Consider the following 22,355-nt stretch of genomic DNA (forward strand, 5'->3'; position numbering starts at 1 on the left):
CCTGAGTGGAAGTATGGTGAAAACTGCTGCCACTAACAAGGCAGACTATGTTCTGAAAGTAAAACTGATCACTTTTGGAAGTACACTAATTCTCCACAATCAATAAAGTATTATTCAGCTAACTGTTACTAAAAGAGTTAAATGAAACCTAAGTGATCTTTTTGGGAAAACCCAAAAGTGTAGAAATCATACTAGATTAAGGCACTGGTTGGCAGAATAATCTGTGTCCAAGCCATAGATGGCTATTTGCTGGCTGTATGATGTCAGCAAGTTCCTTTACCTTTTTTAGACAATGATGACACTACCATGCCTTAAACAAGGTGGCAACAAAGATGAAATAAATAACCATCATTCTCAACTTTTCTATCAAGGTGCCCCAATAGCAGAGGGAAATGAATCACAGAGCGTTCTTATAACTTGTTGAAGTCTAGAAATCCCTTTGAAGTCTCCAGCTTTATCTTAAAAACTGCATTTTATTTACTACTCTATCACATAGCCATGCTTTGTTTGGATAAGAGAATAATCCTGGGGTGCTTAAGGAAATGGGTTTTGACTATGTCCTGGCAAACTGTTATAAGCATTACAAAGGCACAGAGGTCTGTGAAAGCAGTTTGTAAACGGTTAATTGCTAGATCTATATATATTATTACCATCTTTCAAATGGAAGAGTTAAAACAAATCTTTAGGAAGGAACTAAGGTAGATTAGATATTCTCTAAAGCTGTTACACTGTGTTTTTCACCATCTCTCTGAGATAATCTTTCCCTCTCTTCTGGTCTCGCATATTATGTACGTACTCAATGGGCCAGGCATTGCACTTGAAGCAGTGAACAGCTGCTAGAGAATAAAAGCTAGTCTCTGCCCTCTTGAAGTACCCATATTAAAGAGAAACATCCACATTAAATCACAAGTGCAGTGAGTGCTAAAAATGGGAAGTCCAGGTTCTACTGCCTACACAGATGGAGAAAGCCAACTAGGAAGTTCAGAGGGAAAAGTAAGTAACCTTTAAATTTCCTGCATCTTTTTTATTAGGTTGGAAGCACCCAATTCCTGGCACTTTAGACATATTTACCCACACAAGGAACTTCTTCCAAAATCCAATCAAGTAAGTCAAGAATATTTCAGACTTCACTTATTTACAGTGTTCAACGTCAGGTCATGTAGACCAGGTTTATTACTCTATTTTTCAGGAAAAGAGAATTTATTAAGCATTCAGAGCATAAACAAGGTTACAAGTAATATTAGAAAAATGATTTTCCCAAAGACACTGAATTTGTGTGTTTATGTTAAACTAGTAGAAAAATAATACGATCACTCTTAACAATTAAGTATTTAAAGCAAAAGTTATCACCCTCAACCTGGAGGCAGAAGTTCTGCTCCTGGCTCCATCATGTCATCCTATCCAATTCAGATAGTCTCTTGAACCTCAGCTTCCCCATCTGTAAAACGAGAAGGTCAATACAAAACAAAATAATAATGCCCTTAGGTCCCCTACCACATTCATGTACAGCATCCATCCAAAATAGATTCAAACTTGACTACTTAAAAGTTATAGAACATTACATATCCTTCTGATGCCTATTTTTCATTTTTTAGTTAGCCATCATTTGCAACTTATTCATACCACAATTGTATACTAATTTTACTTCTAAATATGTTCAGATAGAAACAGCAGCACTGGATCTTGTCTTCTAAAAGTTCAAAATAGTCAGAGACAATGTCTTTAATCTGAGAATCTCAAAATAATTCCTTCACTATCTTATTACTCTACTAAAAAATTATTTACTTATATCCACTCACGGTGAGCAGAAATACAATGTACTCTTCAAATTTTGGAAAACTCCATTTGGAATTCTAGCAAACCTGGCTCTATTCCCATTTTAGCATAAAAGCGTCACGTGTTCAGCTCCCTCTCTGCCACTTCCTCTCAGCTGAGCCTCTCCCTAAGGAGTTCACTCCCAGCAGAGAATGAAAGGAAGGGGGAAGAGGAGGTTCTGTGGCCACACAGGAGTCTCTGCCCAGCACGAAAGTTCATACCACAACCCTTCCACATTTCCTCTTTTGATTCAACAAATGCTCTGGCAGCCCTCAGTTCAAACAGAAATATAAGCAAAATCTTCCAAAATATTAACAAGAGGAAAAAAGTGGAAGACAGCATAATCTAAAGCTCCAAGTTTCTTGGTGCATCAGCTATGTATAAGTTGTTTAACAATCAGTGACCTCAGAATTTCTTGAGCAAGTAAATGTCTTTTTGGTATTTTTAAGATATTACAAATATGTCTTCAACCTGTCCAGGTTCTAGGACTCCTCAATTTATCAACATTTTAAAAACTTTGACAAGGAAAAGTAAGGGCAATCAATCATCTCTCCCTGTCAGAGGGAAAGTGGCACTTCAAATTTCTTATTCACCTCTTATAACCTGGAATAGACTCTAGTTACAAACTGAAGGATATCAGAAAACAAATGACATGAAAAATTTTAACTTAAATAAAATTGAGCTTCTGTTACATTACTTCTAAAAAAATCACTCTCTGGCATATCTTCTTTCCAAATGTAGCAGTAATAATACCTTATTTGTACATGTGCCTAATCTCATCTAAATCTCATAAAAACGCAGTAGTTAGAGTGAGTATTGTAACTGTCCTCTTACAGGTTTTTAAACAAAAGAGAGACCAAAGAAATTCAGAGGCTCGCTCAACTAGATGGCCATTCTTATCACATGACTGCTCTAAGATCTAAGCCCTTACTTTTTTTTTTTGGTGAGGAAGATTGGCACAGGAGCTAACATCTGCTGCCAATCCTCCTCTTTTTTGCTTGAGGAAGATTGTCCCTGAGCTAACATCTGTGCCAATCTTTCTCTATTTTGTATGTGGGATGCTGCCACAGGATGGCCTGATGAGCAGTGTGCAAGTCCACACCCAGCATCCAAACCTGCAAACTCCAGGCTGCCGAAGTGGAGCATGCGAACTTCATCACCACACCACCAAGCTGGCCCCTCTAAGCCCTTACTTTTTGTCCTCTGACAAAAGGGGGACAATATTACTTCAAAATATTCTTGAAGCTGTTGTATTTTCTGTCACGATAGATTACATTTCTTAGAATTTTGTATTAATGGAATAATCTAGTATGTACTCTTTCTTCGTCTAGTTTTTTAACTCAGCATAATTATTTTGAGTCATTCATGTTGTTGCATGAATCAATAGTTCATTCCTTTTTATTGCTGAATAGTATTCCATTGTATGACTGTACCACAATTTATCTATTCTCTAATTGAGGGATATTTGGATTATTTATAATTTTGGTGATCATGAATAATGCTGCTTTGAACATTTGCATACATGTCTTTGTGTGGACATACGTTTTCATTTTTGCTCTTGGGTAAATTCCTAGGAGTAGAGCTGCTGTATCATATAGTAGGTATATGTTTAACTTTTTAAGAAACTGCCCAACTCTTGTTCAAAATGGCTATACAGTCAGGCTGGCCCAGTGGCATAGTGGTTAAGTTCGCGCGCTCTGCTCCTGGCGGCCGGGTGTTCATAGGTTTGGATCCTGGGCGTGGACCTATGCACGCTAGTCAAGCCACACTGTGGCGGGCGTCCCACATAAAGTGGAGGAAGATGGGTGTAGATGTTAGCCCAGGGCCAATCTTCCTCAGCAAAAAAGAGGAGGATTGGCAACAGGTACTAGCTCAGGGCTAATCTTCCTCACACACACAAAAAAGTGGCTATACAGTCATGCGACACTTAATGACGGGGATACATTCTGAGAAATGTGTTGTTAGGCAATTTCATTGTTGTGCGAACATCATAGAGTGTACTTACACAAACCTAGATGATATAGCCTACTACACACATCTAGGCTATATGATACTAATCTTATGGGACCACCATCATACATGCAGTCCATCGTTGACCAAAATGTTGTTATGCGGCACATGACTGTACCATTTTACATTCCAAACATCACTGTATAGCATCTTTAAAAGTGCCAAACATCACAATAGTTACGGCAACTCTAAGCCCCAAAGAAGGTGCATGTTCCAAAGTCAGGGGACAGAGGCAGGAAGCATTTCATGCAGGAAAAAAGGATTTATACCAAAAGAGATGATAAGGTACCCTAGTACAGCCACTCTAACCTATGAATGACTGGTAGGTGCGCTGCCTTAAATTCTATCAGGAAAATATCTATTCAAATATAACCAATGTAAGATAAACTCATGTTTTAGAACTCTAACATGCAAAGAAAAGGAAATCTTAAAAAGGCAGCAATAAAGCTGATGCAAGCAATCACAATAGCAGCTCACCTGAGCATTATCTATTTGGCATTATGCTAAGCTTTGCAAGATTTATATACAGCCACTTTAGTGATCATTATCTCCATTTTACAGGGGAAGAAACAAGAGGCAGAGGAGTTAAGAATGTGGCCTCAAGGTGATTTGGCTTGTAAGAGGTGGAACCAGATCTGCCTGACTCTAGACAATGCTTTTCATGGCTACGCTAACTCACTGCTCCATCGTCAGGTTTCACATGCCACGTGGCCTGCTTGGAAGATATCTCTCTGCAGCTGAATGATACCATCCCTTAAGACACACTACTCCCTCTGTTTCTAATTTTGTACTCATCAAGCAATTTTCTGATATTTAACTGTTTTTCCAAGCCCATTCTCTACTTGGAAAAAGAGGAGCTGATCAGTCAAAAAGAATGAAGTGGATACTCTTGGCAGTGATTATCTCTTAGAGTAAATTATCAGACCAGGTATTCTGGTTTTGAACATTAATTTGACCTAAATTTGGTTCACTTGACTAATCATGGAGGCACCAGTATCCTCTTCTGACGATCATCATAATAGAGGAAAAATCACCAAGTCAGGGATGAATCCTGTATAAACCCACAACTGCTAAACTCTATTCCTAGAGTATAACCAAAAAAACAAAACAAAACAACCCACAAACAACCAAACAAAAAACACAAGGAACTGTTGGTGTTAGAAAAAAATCTGGCTGATAGAACTACTACATATATAGCTGGAAGCAATCTCAGTAGCCTCCTTCCTTCTCCAGCAGAAAAAATAAAAATATATTAGGCAAACTTCTAGTGTTTGCCTAACACTAGAAGTGCAAGGGTGAAGAGGATGAAAGGACAGAATTAATTAAAAAGTTAAGGAAAAATATATTACCAGTTTAAATGGCAGGGGCATATTGTTTCAGAACTAACTTACTTTCGGAAATACTGGACAAGTGACAAGTCTTACTGATGGATTAGAATTTCTTCCCACCATCTCCCCTTCTATATGCTACAATACTTGAGGACCTAATATTTTCAGGAAAAGCCAAAATTTAGATGTGTCTCTTCGTTTCCTCCTCAAAGGTTGGCCTGCTAATTCTTACTAGATTCATGGCCCGAACAGGAAAAAATCAGACCTATACTGACGTACAAGACCTATACTGACAAAAAGTAAGAGCTACTAAAGCTCCATTTTCTGTCTTCTAGATGACATCAGCGGTGGTGACTCTTAGAGGAAAGTATAACTGAAAGGCATGCACTAGAACACCAAAAAATGGGAATTCATTCAAAGCTGGGAAGTAGTACTGAGAAGTGAGAACGCTCACCATGGCACCTCTGTCTTTCCCATCAAGTCAGGAGAGCTGAGAACACAGTGTCTTCAGGAGAGTTTCGGGTTTTGGTGAGGTCAAGGAAGTAAAAGGAGGATGGAAGATTTTTTGAAGACACAGTGAATTGCAGCGTTACGTATAGAGTTAGGAAGCACAGATTCTGTATAGCAAAAAAGGGTAAGAAAGAAGGAACTACAACTGACTCATATTTCCTTTTTTAAAATATTTAACCAGTGACTCAATTCTCTTTCATTTTCTTAGCCAGTCGCTTCTTGTCTGAAGTTCAACTTCAGCCCAGTCCCTTTCAATAATCACAAATTCTGAATTAATAAATTTTAATGATTTGTGACTTCACCTCAATTATTCCTATATGAAGGTTGAGGGAAAGGAAGGACAGACCAGAAACAGGACAATAATTGTTGGGCCAACAAATGGTAGGCACAAAAGGGAAGATAAAAAATACATAAGTGTATTTGTGTATGTGTCACATATTAAGTCACCAAATGGGCTGGGCCCAACTATACAAAAGGGAAAAAAAGCTTTATCACAGCAAATTTGTCAAAACCTGTAGGTATCACAAGTATCTGCCAAGGAGGAAATTTTGTTTATTCTGATTATTTCGAGTTAGAGTCAATTTTGAAAAAGAACTGATAGTAAGTAATGCTAATATCAACCTCTGGTTGTTTTCATGGTTTACTTTGTGGAGCCTACACGGCAGCATCCACAGAGTCATTTCACCTTGAGCAGCACCCATAGAGTCATTTGAAGATTAATGCACTCTGATATCTGCCATAATGTTGCAAATATGCATAACTCATCAACATAAGATATAGATATTGGCAAAATGACCCTTTCGGTACTTTAAAAAATATTACAGAATCACATAATCTTCATTTTGAAAGCAACCATTAAGATAACCTAATTTAGTCCTCTTCTCTTACAGATGAGGAATTTAGAGGCTAAAAGAGGGATTTAAGCAACATGCACAAAGTGGAAAGAACATAAAATCTCTTAAAAGCAGAGAATTAAAGAGAATCAAATCAAAAAGAATCAAAACCTTTTAAAAAGAAAAATGCCTTTTAGCTTCATTTTTCACACAGAAAATAAGAAATTATATCCTCTCTCTCTTGCAAAAGAGGACTCACACCATGCCAAATTAGGTCTTTTCTAAAATATACACTCATTCCTTCAGGCAGATACACTACCATACTGTTCTTTCCTTTTACATTCAACTCTAAATCCCATCACCTAACTGAAGTGTTTTCAGAAAGTTTCATAAAATTGCTGAAGCTCAGCAAGTTAAGCATGTTTATTAATCCTCACCCCAATGTACCTACTTTTAGGAAAAAAATTAGAGGTAGCAAAATCTAAATGTAAAGTGACCTTTCTTTTGGATATTAGAAAACAGAGGTAGATAGACTGGAATTTTTATTGTTTCCAAGACCCTCCCAAAAGAGAGGATAGCTATTTAGAACAAAATAGGTGTGGAGTGGATTAGGATCTGTATCATCACACACTGCCAGTGGTTCTCAGCAGTGCTCACTGGGAGGTAGGCTACACATCAGAACCAAAAGAATTGTGGAAGCTGTATTTTAGCGAGAACCTAAAATCTGCCTACGGAACTCCAGTGGCATTTCAACATCTTTACTTAAGCAAGAGGGCAAGGGGTAATATTGTACACAGCCCTAGAATTTACCCAGTACATCTCGCACGTATATCCAGAGTCAGCTTGTAGATCTGAGAGGATAAGAGGGGACAATCTGATATCACTCATTTGATAGAAGAGAAAACTTAAATCCTGAGCGACTCAATGGCTTGTATGGTCCTTCTGACAACTGACAATTTCCATTTAGAGACTTCTTCTGCAAAGCTATTCGGTCCATAGATAGTAGGAAGGAGATCTGATGCCAGCCAGATATTTCTTCCAGTATAATTAATACAATGACTTTCTGGTTGATAAGGTTTTGACACTCCAGAACTCAATCCAACAATTATACTGACAAAACCATTTCTAATCTGCAAAGCTGTTGACACCTATACCATGTAAACTCCACTAATGGGAGACCCCTGATGTCCGATTTGAAGCACCTGTTGGTTACCTACCACAATAAGAAAATTCTGAGTTATGTATAAATAAGTTGATTTATTCATTCACATTCTCTACCCCACTCCCTCTTCTCCCTTCATCTCCCTCCTTTTTTCCTCTCCTCCTTCCTTCCTCTACCCCAATGGTATGCAGCAGGGATCAGCAAACATTCTCTGTAAAAGGCCAGATAGTAAATAGTTTAGGCTTTTTGCACTTGTAGCACAAAAGTAGCCACAGACAATCAAAAAATGAACGGGCATGGGTGTGTTTCAGTAAAACTATTTACCAAAACAGGCAGTGGGCCATATTTGGGTCACAGGGCTGTAGTTTGTCAACCCTGGTATAGAGTAGCAGTTCTCAAAGTTTAGCCTGCATCAGAATCACCAATAGGACTTGTTAATACACAGATTTCTGGGCCCCATCCTTAAAGTCTCTGATTCAGCAAGTCTGTAGCGGGGCCTGAGATTTTGCGTTTTTAATAAGTTCCCAATTGATACTGATGCTGCTGGTCCAGGACCACACTTTGAGAACCACTGGTATAGAATAATGATCTGTGATGCACTCAGTGGAAGGCTGAAATGTAATGAACAATTAGGAAAGTGGAAATTACATGTTGTAAACTTGACTGCTAATTTTATAGAACATTTCATATGAAGACTTACTGTTAAGTGCCATAATATTATCTGTTCCTGGATGATGGAAATTTATTCCCATGCGTCCTAAAAAATAAAATAATTTTATTTTAAGCACAAAGAAAAGAATACAATATAATCATTTCAAATACACTGTCAAACATAAACATTACAAAAAGTTAAAACAGATTAATCTATAACAATGCTATCAAAGACCACAGCAGTTACAAGTTTTTAAATCAAGTCATAAAACATAAACACAAAAAACCTTAAGACGAAGCCAAAGTCGCAATAACAACAAATAAATAAAACAAAACAAAAAAGATGCTTCCAATATAATAGTCTGAAATTTTAACGTCTCCCGCATTCCGATTTAAACATGCCAAATCCTTAGATAAAGCATTTTATTTAAACAACCATTCACACCGCTCTTCAAATTCAAGCAGCAAAATAATAAATTCAAAGAAGTATATAAACCGGAAGCTTAGAGAGAATAAAAAGATAAAGGTTTCATAGTGGCTCAAAAATGCAACATAATTATCAGAATGGCAACCAGAAGAAAGATGGCAAAATTTATACAACAGATATAGTGGGAAACAACGACTGGCCTAAAATCTAGGGTTCTTATACTGCCCCTACCACTAACTAGTTATGTGATCTTGGCATAATGCTTGTCTCCAGATCTTGGACCTTATAGTAACAAGGGTCGTAAACTTCATCTGCTCACATGGGCTGACTGCCTGTTTTTGTACGTCTGGAAGCTAAACCATTTTTACATAAAAGAGTTATAAAAACAAAGATAAAAATTAAAAAACAAAGAATAATGTGTGACAGACAGCATATGGCCCACAGGTCTAAAATATTTGTTCTCTGGTCCTTTACAGACAAAGTTTGCCAATCTTTGGTCTATAAGATGACAAGTCTGAATCAGATGTTTCAACTAATAGCCTCCAGGGCTAAGAGTAGAAGATGTAGACATTTGGTATGTTTTTTCATTAATTATTTGGGAAAAAGAGGTGGATGTATCAAAAGAAAAATGAAACAGAGAGAGAATCTTATATGAAAAAAAAAGTGTACTTAGTATGTTTTCTTGGCCAGTTCCTTCAACAAAATAGTTATTGAAACAATGCTTTTGTGTAAAGCTAATATCTATGAACTTGGCTCTGCGAGAATTTCATGTCCACTATGTCAAAGGTTATCAGGAAATTCTCAGAAAAATATTAATTTTATGTCACTATCTTGTTTAAATAAATAAATGTCAATAGTATTTTGGGAGAGAGTGATACAGAGAAAGCTGGAGATATGGCAGAAGTGACTAAGTTTACAACAAATACAATGTTATATATAAATGCAAAAGGTCAGTCATCATTTCGTTATGGGGTACTGGAGGCAAACAGCATTATCAATCTCTTCGAGCCCCAAAGAGAAGAATCACAGTGGACAAAACAGAGCATTTGCTTCAAATAAAAAGAGGGAATCATGAATTCCTAGTCAAATCATTTTTTTGCCTAGAGAAGGCCAGCCTAAGGCTAGACTATTTTGCTAGCATTTATATTATAGTAAAATTCTTTTATAGAATATATTTTAATGTTTTCTATAGAAAAATCATTATATTAGTAAAAAAATCATCTCTTTAATAGAAGTGCCTATTTTATTTTTTATAGATTTTGTAGATCTTTTCATAATTAGTAGAAGCTAATTATCAGGAATTTCAAAAACTAGCTATTGTTAAAAGACATATTTAATAGTATCTATATATATAATTGCTCTATGTTCCTTACATTTTTCCAGCTACTAAGTCGTTTTAGAGTCCCTAAAAATTACAGTCTACACCATATGCAATGAGTACTATCTCCTACCACTACCTTGATCAGAACCTATTATAGGAAAATTTGTCACCAAAGCAAGGCTTTGACTCAGTAGGAAGAATTTACTTTCTGGTTTTACACAGTCATATCAATGTTCTTTCCTTTATTATTTTCAGATAATCAAGACCTTATTTGGATTCATTACCACCAAATACTAACATCTATCAAACTAGATGTGATTTATTCATCATATTCTGAGGTATTCACATTTTTTTTTTTTATAGAAGACCCTCATCAGTGGAGAGGGCTTCTTTTTTTTTTTGTGAGGAAGATCAGCCCTGAGCTAACATCCATGCTAATCCTCCTCTTTTTGCTGAGGAAGACCAGCTCTGAGCTAATATCTATTGCCAATCCTCCTCCTTTTTTTCCCCCAAAACCCCAGTAGATAGTTGAATGTCATAGCTGCACATCCTTCTAGTTGTTGTATGTGGGACGTGGCCTCAGCATGGCCGGAGAAGCAGTGCGTCGGTGCACACCCGGGATCCAAACCCGGGCCGCCAGTAGCGGAGCGCACACACTTAACCGCTAAGCCACGGGGCCCGCCCCTGAGGTATTCACATTTAACAGTAAATAGCCAGTCACTGGAAAGTCTACCTAAAAACCCAACAAGAGTTCAAAATTACTGTCCATCAGAACCTAAGGAAATGGCATATAGAGAAGGTCTCTTCAATTTTGACCAAGGAATATTGAGATGCGGGTGTGGTTCCTAAAAGCTAGAGATGTTCCCTAAACATTCATAGAATAATAAAGGGTTATCAAGAAAACCAAGCACACCCAAATTTAGCTGATCCTCATTCAACTTCTTTTATTTCCTGTGCTACAATCATTTATGGTAAAGAATTATGTAGTTTAAAATCACTACATCAAGTAATAGTTTTTGTATGGTTCTGGAACTACTTATGTTCCCAAACTTAAACGGGTGCCCCTCTCTGTAGTACTCTAGAAGCTGGATCCTTTTTGGACTCTTTCTATGAGGTCTTAGGACTTTTCCTAAGATGAAACTGAAAAGAAGCTTAGTAGTTTTCCAATTATCATCTTCTATCCCACACTGACTGCTTCCAATTCAATCTTTTCTAAAGATGCAGCAAAACAAAAGCCTTAGGCAATGTTTTGTAGATGAAGGTATCACAAATTGTTGCAAACAGAAAACTTTTTGCCTTTCCTGGTATCCTCCCTAATTCTGTCGGCCTCTTTGACTTCAACGAATCTCTGGATCAACAAGAGATTTTATAAGAAACTCTGGGTCAATGCCAGACCCATCGGAACCAACTATTTAAAAATAATCTAATTTTTCCCAACTAAATGCAAATTCTGTTTAGTAAAAACCACTTATGGCTTCTGTAAGCTACTTTACCTCTTCACAAATTAATGTTTAGATTATAAAATACAATATATTTTCACTGGAGAAAAACTAGACTATAGAGAAAATGAAGAAAACAAGATCACCAATCAAAGACAAGCTCTGTTAACATTTTGATTTATAGTGTTCCAGTTTAGGGACTGTATTTCTTTTCTAAAATTGGAATTATTTTATAATTTTATTTTTTACTTACTATATTGTGCATCTTACATTTTACAGTTACTATGGGATTTTGGAGGAGAGAGAAAATATATAACAGCAAAAGAAAAACTAATTCCCAATTCAGATGAGGCCATTTCTTTTTTCTTTCTTTTGTCCAACAAATACTGCTGTTTAATCAGCTGTGAAAATAGAATCAAGTGTGTGACATCTGGGGATTTTTGTTAATGCAGTCTGGTGTTGCCAGCGTGACATTTTGTCACCTGTCCATGGTCTGCTATTTTTAAATTGTTCTTGTCAGCTAGCTATCTTTTAAGTATAGTGTAAAATATACAGTTTCGAAAACTGGAAGGCAGACTTGGTTTTACTGAGTTAAATGATGCTGTGGAAACCTGAGACTGTGTCCCACTTTCCTCACTGCACAGGGCCTGATAACGGGGGTTAGAGGGGATGGAGGGAAGAGTTGTAGAATAGGGTCACATATGGTTATTCAGACTGTAAAAATCACAGACTCATGAGCTCAATTCACATTCATATTTAAAAAGTTAGTTATAAAAAACTACCTCTACTGTTAGTCAAAGTTTCAGAGTCCAACTAAACCCATACTTTTATATGTCCAAAATAAAAACTGGAATTTTTATTAATTCATAATTAATTATGAAAGTTCTCTCTTCACTTCTGCAATATATTATGATAGTAAACAACTGCTGTATCTTCCTCTAATCATCCCTATTTACTCTAAAAAGTCAAGTCCTTTAGAGACCTTCACATAACAGAATGTGAGTGCTGTGTTCTAGCATTATAAGACAAAATGAATATTCTACAGAATTCTATATTCCACCAATTTTCTCTATAAAGCTGAAGATACATTCCTTCAGAAAAAGTATCCACAAGATGCAATAATAAGATATGTAAGAATACAATAAAATGGTGTTTTAAATCCTTTTTAAGGAAAAACGATAAAAATTTGGTACTATAATATTCTAAATATGTTCCAAAGAAGTAAGAAGCAAAAGCTGTGAGCTTAGACCTGAGGTCAAATCTTAGTTTCTTCTCATACGAGCAGTGGCTAATTTTTGACATGTTATTAATTCCTTTGCACCTACATTTACTCATTTCAGGCTGTCCTCTAGAACAATTAAATCAGAAATTCTGGAGGTAGTGCCCAGGATTAAAGTACACATAATTTTTTTCTTTTAAAACTCTCAGGTGGGCCGGCCCCGTGGCTTAGTGGTTAAGTGCGTGCGCTCCGATGCAGGCGGCCCAGGTTCGGATCCCGGGCGCACACAGACGCACTGCTTCTCCAGCCATGCTGAGGCCGCGTCCCACATACAGCAGCTAGAAAAATGCACAACTATGACATACAACTATCTACTGGGGCTTTGGGGGAAAAATAAATAAAATTATTAAAAAAAAAAAACAAAAAAAAAACCTCTCAGGTGATTACACTGCTATATTGAAAGCATCACTGGGCAAATTAATGGGAGGTGCCTACCAAAAAAAAGAAAATCACTCAACTTCTACCTACTGTCCCCCCTCGTACAGATCAAAAACAATCACTTCCTGCTAACTCAGAACCTGTGCCCTAACAGTTTGTGCAATCTGCTAACTTTTATACAAGACAAACTGATACGGGCCAAAGGGAGGTAGCATAAAAATAGAACTGGAGCAACGATTCAAGTAAGTAAAGAGAGTGTATTTTTCTGGAATTAAATGTAATGAAGGTGCATTTTTTCTAAAACAAGGGGACCCCAACATTCCACAAAAGGGGCCAATTTTGTGAAAGGCTCTATAGTACCAACTTTAAATTGTGATAAATAAAGAAAAATGCCTCTATAACACCAAAGGGGTAGCACTTATTCCTTCCAAGTTTCTGCCAATTTAAATGTTTTAAAGTACTATTATCGGGAGATAGCTATTTTTTCCCCAGATTCAGTATACATTTGAAAAGCAAACCCTTCAATATCAGTTCTCAACTGACATCTGCTCTCTTCATTTTTCAAATTTCAGTTCCATGAATGGTGAAGGAAGAGAAAATTCAAATACATAAAAATGTTTCAGGGGCCGGCCCCGTGGCTTAGTGGTTAAGTGCGCGCACTCCGCGACTGGTGGCGGCCAGGGTTCAGATCCCGGGCACGCACCAACACATGCTTGTCTGGCCATGTTGAGGCCGCGTCCCACATACAGCAACTAGAAGGATGTGCAACTATGACATACAGCTATCTACTGGGGCTTTGAGGAGAAAAAGGGGGAAAAAAAAAAAAAAAGGAGGAGGATGGGCAATAGATGTTAGCTCAGGGCCGGTCTTCCTCAGCAAAAAGAGGAGGATTGGCATGGATGTTAGCTCAGGGCTGATCTTCCTCACACACACAAAAAAATGTTTCATCAGGCATTACCCCCAGGGAGTCAGCCAGGCCTACTCTTCTATTGTAAGGAGACTGCATAGGATGAGAGAAAGGTGACTCCTTCCTGTTTTTTGCCAAAATGTCTGCTATATTGTGCTACCCCAGCCAGGTGACAGGACCTTGCTTCGCAATGTCACCTACACTGCCCAATGCACTGTGGTTGGTATTTCCCTATTATTCTGCTGTCTCATCACTCTGTCCTCTTTGAATATTAATCCTAAAGGAGGGTATGATTAATCAAACCCAATGACCCTGGGTTTTCACAGGGGTTCCCCAGTGGCTAGGTGAACCCTCATCAATAGTAGCAATTTGGGGGACAGCTATTAAGGAGGGTATAGAGATGAACCTATTCCCCTATCTCTTATCCCACCAGTCCCAATGCCAAAAATTCTCTTAATCCTCATAGTTATGAGGAGAGTTGGATTTCCCTTCAGCCCACTACAAAAGAGGGCAGAGAACAATTCCTCCCACCCAGGTCTCACTCATACCTCTACCAACCCAAGGAATTTTGTACTTAAAAAAGAAATAAGAGACAGTTTTCATTAGCTCATTACCCTTCTCAAAACTCTTTTTTTTTTAAATATTTTCCTTTCTTTTTTTTTTTTAATTTAATTAATTAATTTTTTTCCCCCAAAGCCCCAGTAGATAGTTGTATGTCATAGCTGCACATCCTTCCAGTTGCTGTATGTGGGACACAGCCTCAGCATGGCCGGAGAAGCAGTGCATCAGTGCGCGCCCGAGATCCGAACCCGGGCCGCCAGCAGTGGAGCACGCGCACCCAACCACTAAGCCACGGGGCTGGCCCTCAAAACTCGCCTTCTTATCTCTTGGAGGCATTTTCTCAAACAAACAACAGGAAAAGTCATACATAAGATATGGTAAGAGACAACAGGTAATTATTAAATTGTTACTCTGTTACAACCAAGAACTGTAGTTTGAGATTTTTAAGAAGCCAAAAACAATAGTCTAATTTTTATTTAAATAAGGGTTCTGTGATATGATCAACACCACAGAAGACAGTCCTCAGGGTGCTGTGAAGAAAGCTCAATTCAACTTTTCCTCCATATTGACATTTTTATCATGGGGGAGGAGAGAGGGGACCTTTTAAAATTTCCTACAAACATCTTCAAGGCTGACCTAGGATAAGTATAAAAGTGATTGGAAAAACCATTAAAGCTCTTTACTAAAATGGAAGTCTTATTACTTCCTACACTTCCTATTCTGTCATTTCTCCCACTAACCCTTTTTTCCCCAAATCAAGAGAATAGTTGAATAAATGGATTTCTTACTGAATACATTTCTAAGACGAAATATCACTGTGAACATATTTTCACCATGTTCACTTAAAGTACTTCATGAAGTACCCTATTTTTCATCAGTGTGATATCCTATTTTATTATACTTTCTTTACATTATTCAGATATACAATTTTAGAAAGAAAACATAACCTAGGAGGATTATTTTTCTTTCTCCTTTAGGTGGTTTTTGATAATGATACAACATTTATCCTTCAATAATCACGACTTCTCTATGGCAAATACAAAATTTCACAACTTGCATTTGAAAGCCTTCAATATTGAGCTGCAGTCTAGCTGGAAGGGAGTAAATATTGTAGGGATATAAAGGTTTAATTTATCATCCAGGCCAGGCAGTAGGCACACCACTACCACTGCCAGCAAAAAAAAAAATCATAGATAACATTTGAGCAGTTCTAAAAGTGTCAGGGACTTTATCTGACCTTCACACCCACTCTATGAAGTAGGTGCTTTATTTTAATGATGAGGACACTAAGGCTTTGAAGAGGCTAACTAATTTATCTAGATCAATAGCCAACTCGAGGCAGGGCCAGAATTCAAACTCAAGTTTGAATGACTCCAAAGACAGACAGGCTAAATTAAAATTTCATCTCCTATACAGAGAATATAAAATGTCTAGAAGAATGTTGCTAAAAATAATAATCTTTCTTATCTCTAGGTAGTAAGTCTCAGGTAATTTTTTTCACTTTCCTTTTTGTCTTTTTATGTACCATTTGAATAAAATCAACCTCCAGAGAAAAATACCAAAACAAACCACCATACAAAAAACTAATGACTCTGTAACTTGAGTTTTGAAACCCTCAAAATAGTGTTCCTATGTTCAAGTGGGAGAAGAGGATACCAAAGGCAGGAGGAAAAACAAGATAGAGTAGAGGGAAGTGTTCCTGGACAGACTCATACAGAAGCCACGTGGTAAGTCCTCCAGCCTATCATCTTTCTCTTGAAGCTCAATTCACCTAGATGTTTACCTCTTTTAACCCAGAGACCTTCTCTATGAATTTACCTTAGGGAAAAGCTATGTGCAAGAACTTGTCCATGGCAGCATTACCTATAATGAAGACAACGCTGCAACAACCTAAGAGTTCAAAGTTAAGGCCTATCAGTAAACTATAAAGACCAGATACAAACATAGATAATATTTATTATGTGGGAAATAGAAAAATAAAGGAAACACCATGAAAATGTTTCTTTTATTTTTTTAGTTATCTTTTTGTTATTATAATTTTCTCCATTTTTTAAAGTCAAAAATTACTTAAAATCTTTCCTTTAAAATCTTCCTTTAAAATGGCCCCGTGAAGGGCCGGCTCCGTGGCTTGGCGGTTAAGTGCGCGCGCTCTGATGCTGGCGGCCCGGGTTCGGATCCCGGGCGCGCCCCGAGGCACCACTTCTCCGTCCAACGTGGGGCCGAGTCCCACGTACAGCAACTAGAAGGATGTGAACCTATGACATACAACTGTCTACTGGGGCTTTGGGGGGAAAAACTGAATAAATAAAATCTTTAAAATGGCCCCGTGGCTTAGCGGTTAAGTGCACACCTTCCGCTACTGGAGGCCGGGGTTCGGATCCCGAGTCCACACCAACGCACCACTTCTCCGGCCATGCTGAGGCCATGTCCCACGTACAGCAACTAAAAGGATGTGCAACTATGACATACAACGATCTACTGGGGCTTTGGGGAACAAAAAAAAAGGAGGAGCATTGGCAATAGATGTTAGCTCAGAGCCGGTCTTCCTCAGCAAAAAGAGGAGGATTAGCACGAATGTTAGCTCAGGGCTGATCTTCCTCACAAGATAAATAAATAAATAAATAAGTAAAATGCTAGCATCGTAATTACGTTATTAGAAGTAATAAAGATCAAACACATGGTGCCATAAACCAGATCTAAAAGTCTCCCAGTTGGAAAACAAAAGTAGGAAGCTCAAACACCCCAACCAGAGGACGAGGACTTGGTGATGTAATTGACATGCGAAGTAGTCCATTCCTAGGAAATCAATGTGAGTGGTATGATGAACTGAGAAGTTGCAACCACACTAAGGCTGTAAAAAAGCACATATTAAGTGCCTTCCAACTTATTAGGTCATATCATATCTATAAGTACAATGCAGAAGGCTCTTATAGATGAAACCTCACATTTGCAAGTGTAGTGGAGAAATTTATGTGGAGGTAGTTGGACATCCAGTGAAAAAGGGGCCACCAAATAGAATAAGGTACTTACACTAGTGAGGTACCCTTCTTACACTTTGCCAGTGCTACTCTCAACAGGGCACAATAGCTCCAGCTTTATACTCACAAATTTCTGGAAAATTATTTTATAGACTATAATCTAAGATCCTTTCATAATCTTTCATTCAAAGAATACAGACCAAGATAAAATAGGTATGCATAAAGAACAAGGACTGAATATTTTAGAATAATTAGGAGAGGCTTATAGCTATTCATGGTAGAGAAGGAAGACAAATGCAGCCTTAGAAGATACTAAAAACACAAAATAGTCTGTGAATATCGTTGTTTTTTTTTTAACATCATTCTCACTTCTAAGTGAAATATGCTTTACATTACCACGTACCTAATCTTTCAACTGAAGAAAGATGTGGTAATGGTGACTAAATATAACAATGAATAAATGAGACGGTTTTTTCTATTTCCAAAGGCCTTAAAATATAGCTTTTCTCAAAATCCTTTATTTTCTTCATAGCCTGTTAACTACTTTCTTTTCACTGGAAATTGAAGAAAGCCGCTGAAAATCATGAGGAAAGCAGCAGAAAATCATGAGTGTGACAAGAAAATGATGAAATGAATTTCTGATGTGGCTTGAGGAAATGACTGTCAGGTGTTCACAGTCAGTCATACCCTACCTAAGAGCCTGGAAAGAACCAGAGGGGATCAAATTCCTCACAACTCCAGAGGACATAAGGGTTGACACAAGATGGGCATCCCTGCGGCTAACGCTTCACAGATTTCAGATATTTAGGCTCTAAACCCAAGTATAGTGGATATTTCCACAGAAAATTTCCATTACAGTATTTTTAAATATCACGTAGTCCCTAACAAGTCCTATAACCCATAAAAAGAACTATTTGTAATTATGAATGTAACATCAGCCTCTATCCTGAATTTACACGGGCTCTAAAAATAGGAAGTCCTAAAACTGCTGACATTGGGACTTTCTGCCTTATATTTAACCTGAAACGTTTAGACACTTCAAGACATTTTCCTTGTATTTTAGCCTTAGAGACTGCAAATGATTGCTGGCTGCTCTTAAGTCTGTGTAGTGATACTTCCTATGGTAGGAAAGTGATTATATTTTAATAAAATGGAATGCTTTTCTATGAAGTTTTTTGAAGCAGTCTTTGAGATTGGTTTACTAAATGTCATACTTCCTTGCAGTATACGTGGACTTAAACGAATTATCCAGGTTCAGCTAAGGATTCCAAATGCACAAAGCCCAGAAAACCTGGCTTCTGGTCTCATTCTATAACCATGACCTCAGCTACCCAACACATGCTTCTGCCAGACATTATGATTAAGGCAATCAACCTTGATTATCGTAGGTAGCTGAACCCAGGTTTAAAAAAAAAAACTTTAAATACATTCCACAATGCTTTACAGAAGCAAACAAAAACAAACAAACAAAAACAAAAACAAAAAAAATCACAATTATTAAAAAGCCGATTTTTGTTCAAAACACCAAGCAAGGAATGGACATATGAATATTCCTAACCTGCAAAATGATTCCTCCACATTATATCAGCGAAACTCATTGGTGGGCCACTGGGAGGGTAGTGTTTACCTTTCAGAGGCTCATGATCAGTCCTTATCATATCCATTAAGGAATTCTCCAACGAGTGCAAGTTAAAAGTGTCATAGGGCCTACTCCGGTCCTAAAAATAAAAACACAGAACAACAAGACAATACATAAAATTACTTCATAAAATGAATACCATATCGTTTGCTTCTTGGCATGGATTGATGACATGAATCCAGATAGTTCTAATAACACAGTCATTCTTTTCACTAAGAATAATGACAGCGACATTAAGTTTAATATGCTTCCATAATTAATGAAATTGCATCCTTTACCCCGTTAGTCTTTAATGTATATGTTCCACTACTTCAGACTGACTTTCAAATGAACTAAATGAAGTAAATTCAAAAGGAAGAGTCAAGAGAATTTGTTTTGCCCTCAACCCTATACCCTCTGCCTCCACTGTCAAGTGAATATTCTATTCAAACAAATAGAGATTTTTTTTCTAGAGGAAGATCATAATTAAGAACTTTCAGTCTGCAAACAGAATCACTTTCCTGAAAAATCAAAAGGTGACTGTAGTTTCAATGTAATTTTATGGGGTATCTTTAATATTTATTGCTGGTAAGTTCTAGATACACTTTATAAAAATTAAAATGTGTCCAAAGTACTAAAATTACCTTTTGAAAAGCATTCACATGAAAAAAACTTTAACCCAAAGTAGTGTTTTCATGATGTTAGATTCAAAAACATTCTGAAAATAGAGAGCTAATGCAAACTAAGTGAAGAAAAAAATAACTGTTCCACCACATTTCACTCAAGCCCAGTTAACTCAGAGATGAGGAGTAGGAGCGGAGGGCACAGATGTTTTCAAATACCACAGGGAGAAATTCCATTTTTACAAACCCTTAATGCACAAGTCAATGGCCAACTCCCCTATCAGGCCCTGGTGATTCAGAGAGGAATGTTGTAACCTAGTCTCTATTCGCAAGTAACTAGTAGAGAGAGGGAGACATAACCAAGTAAAATAAGAGTATGACAGGTGTTTTGACAGAGGAACGGATACAATACAAAGGAAACTAAGTCACATCTACTTCTTAAAGAACATATATTTGTCTATGTGTGTATTGCAATTTTTTTTTCTTTTTGAAAATCACATTCTGTAAATTCCTAGGTGTCTTGAATCCGTTTGACCAGGTATGAGCCTTGTCTTAGTTATTCTCAATGTCCTCAGTATCCTCACTGGTAAGATGGGATCTTACCCGTGAAGATTAGGTTGAAATTACCTAAGTATTTGTTTTACTCACATTGTGTTTGCCAGAGAGCAAGTAGTTAACATTTCTTAGTTTACTGCTGTCCCCTACTTTTCACCTCCACACCATTTTTTTCTTTTTCACACTCCTCAGTTATCTGTCTCTACTGTTGGATTAGAAACATGGAATATTTTCTTTGGTGCTCCATTTTGATCTCTATATAACTCAAGGTCTTTTCTTCTACCTTTAAGGTCTTCCTGCAGATGATTTGTTTTGCTTTAGGTTCAAATTATCAGTGGAAACTTCAATTACTTAAGGAGTAAAGCTGAATTTCCAGAAATGCAGGCTTATCTCTCCCCATAACAGGTATCATATTTTTTGTCCAAAGAAAAAGCCAGAGGTAAAAAAGTGTGCTGATGAGGAGGTAAAATGACAACCTACTTCTGGCAGTGACAATCCCAGAATGAATGTCTAGGAGCCTTCTATCATACATATCCACTCTTCCAACTAGAGCCCTGCAGATGTGGGACTGTTTCAAAACAGGCTGATAAGGTGAAGGGACTATAAGAAATGGCTGTTTGAAGGCATTCAAGAATCTTTCCAGCCAGCACAGTTTATTTTTTTCATTTAATTCTTAATGTAATCCTTCAAAGTAGAGAACAACATATTCATTTTACACAAGAAGAAGATGAGGTTCAGAGAAGATTCAAGCCTAGATCTGACCTCAAAGCCAATACCTAAGGAGTACAAAAATCTGTCCAAAGAAGTTGATCCAAACCATATGGGATAGTAAATGAAAGGTCTGTAGAAGTGTTGCATCTAATTACCAATGAAACGACCTTCCTGGCAAGGAGATAGTGAGCTCCTGTCAGAAGACAATATCAGATATTAGATGATCACCTGTCAGGAAAATTGGAGAGGGTGTTTGGAGGGGGATTCATGTATCTGAAGTGGTTCCCAAATCCGTCTGATTGTCAAAATCACATGTAGAATGGTTAAAACACAGGTTCCTGGGCTCCAGCTAAAACCAACTTAATCACAATTTAAAAAGAAATAAATGTCCCACGTGATTCTTATGACTGGCTAGATTTGACAGCCACTAGACTGAATGATTCTTCATGTTAAGCCTTTACACCCATGAATCTGATCAGTAAAATGAGGGAAAGGACTAGAAGGAAAGCAGGAGGAAATAAACAAGCCTGGCCACTTTGCCAAGGGTCAGCTTTGCAGTCTTCCTATTGATTATGGGTTAGAGAAGCAGTTGGCAGCCTGGTTTTTTAAAGCACAAATTTTGAAATCAGGCATCTGATTTTCCTGTCACTTGCTGGCATGTCACTCTAAATAAATTTCTAGGCCTTGGTTATCTTCATCTATAAAATGGGAGTGATAACAATTCTCTATGGTGATTTTCAGTACTAAATGAAAGAACATATAACAAGGCATTTGTACAGTGGTGGCTACTGGAATATTAGAGAAAACACAATGAGACTTCTGTGATGTCACCTCAGAGTACTGGAACATAGATTTAAAAACCTAAGAGGTTCATGGATGCTAACTTAACAGGGTTCACTAGTGAACAGATGAAAACAGATGATGTGAAATGGACGACAGAATTTGCACAAGTTTCTCAACTGAACAAACTTCAATGCTGAGACTTATTTTCTCATTAAAATTAATTCTATCTATGCCTCATCAACTTATATTTGCTGCATCCTATTCATCCTTTTTGTTTTACAAGTAGTATATTGCTGAAATAACTGATTAACCAGAAAGCCTGCAAGAAACAGAACAAAAAGGACAGAAAAACTAAAAACTTTGCAGTGAAATTCAATGAAAATTATGCATAGAGAAAACTAGACCACGATTTACCAACAACAAAACTTACAAGTGGCAACTAACCTTTTAAGTTTTTTTTTCATGT

General features: G+C 37.3%; 1 protein-coding gene across 3 annotated transcripts in view; it reads right to left on the reverse strand.

Annotated features, from left to right (window-relative positions):
- CPEB3 (cytoplasmic polyadenylation element binding protein 3) overlaps nt 1–22,355 on the reverse strand; it is a 178,141-nt gene that overhangs the window by 91,326 nt on the left and 64,460 nt on the right. For 2 of the 3 annotated variants that reach the window (XM_087432272.1, XM_087432273.1), the window contains exons 3-4: nt 19,158–19,317; nt 8,359–8,415 (exon numbers count right to left, since the gene is read on the reverse strand). In XM_087432272.1, coding sequence (XP_087288398.1) covers nt 8,359–8,415; nt 19,158–19,317 — 217 coding nt within the window. The remainder of the gene's footprint in view (nt 1–8,358; nt 8,416–19,157; nt 19,318–22,355) is intronic. The other variant, XM_004427827.3, reaches the window with a different exon arrangement.

Source organism: Ceratotherium simum, chromosome 6 (assembly GCF_057802395.1).
Source record: "Ceratotherium simum simum isolate JZ-2026a chromosome 6, ASM5780239v1, whole genome shotgun sequence".
Lineage (NCBI taxonomy): Eukaryota > Metazoa > Chordata > Mammalia > Perissodactyla > Rhinocerotidae > Ceratotherium > Ceratotherium simum.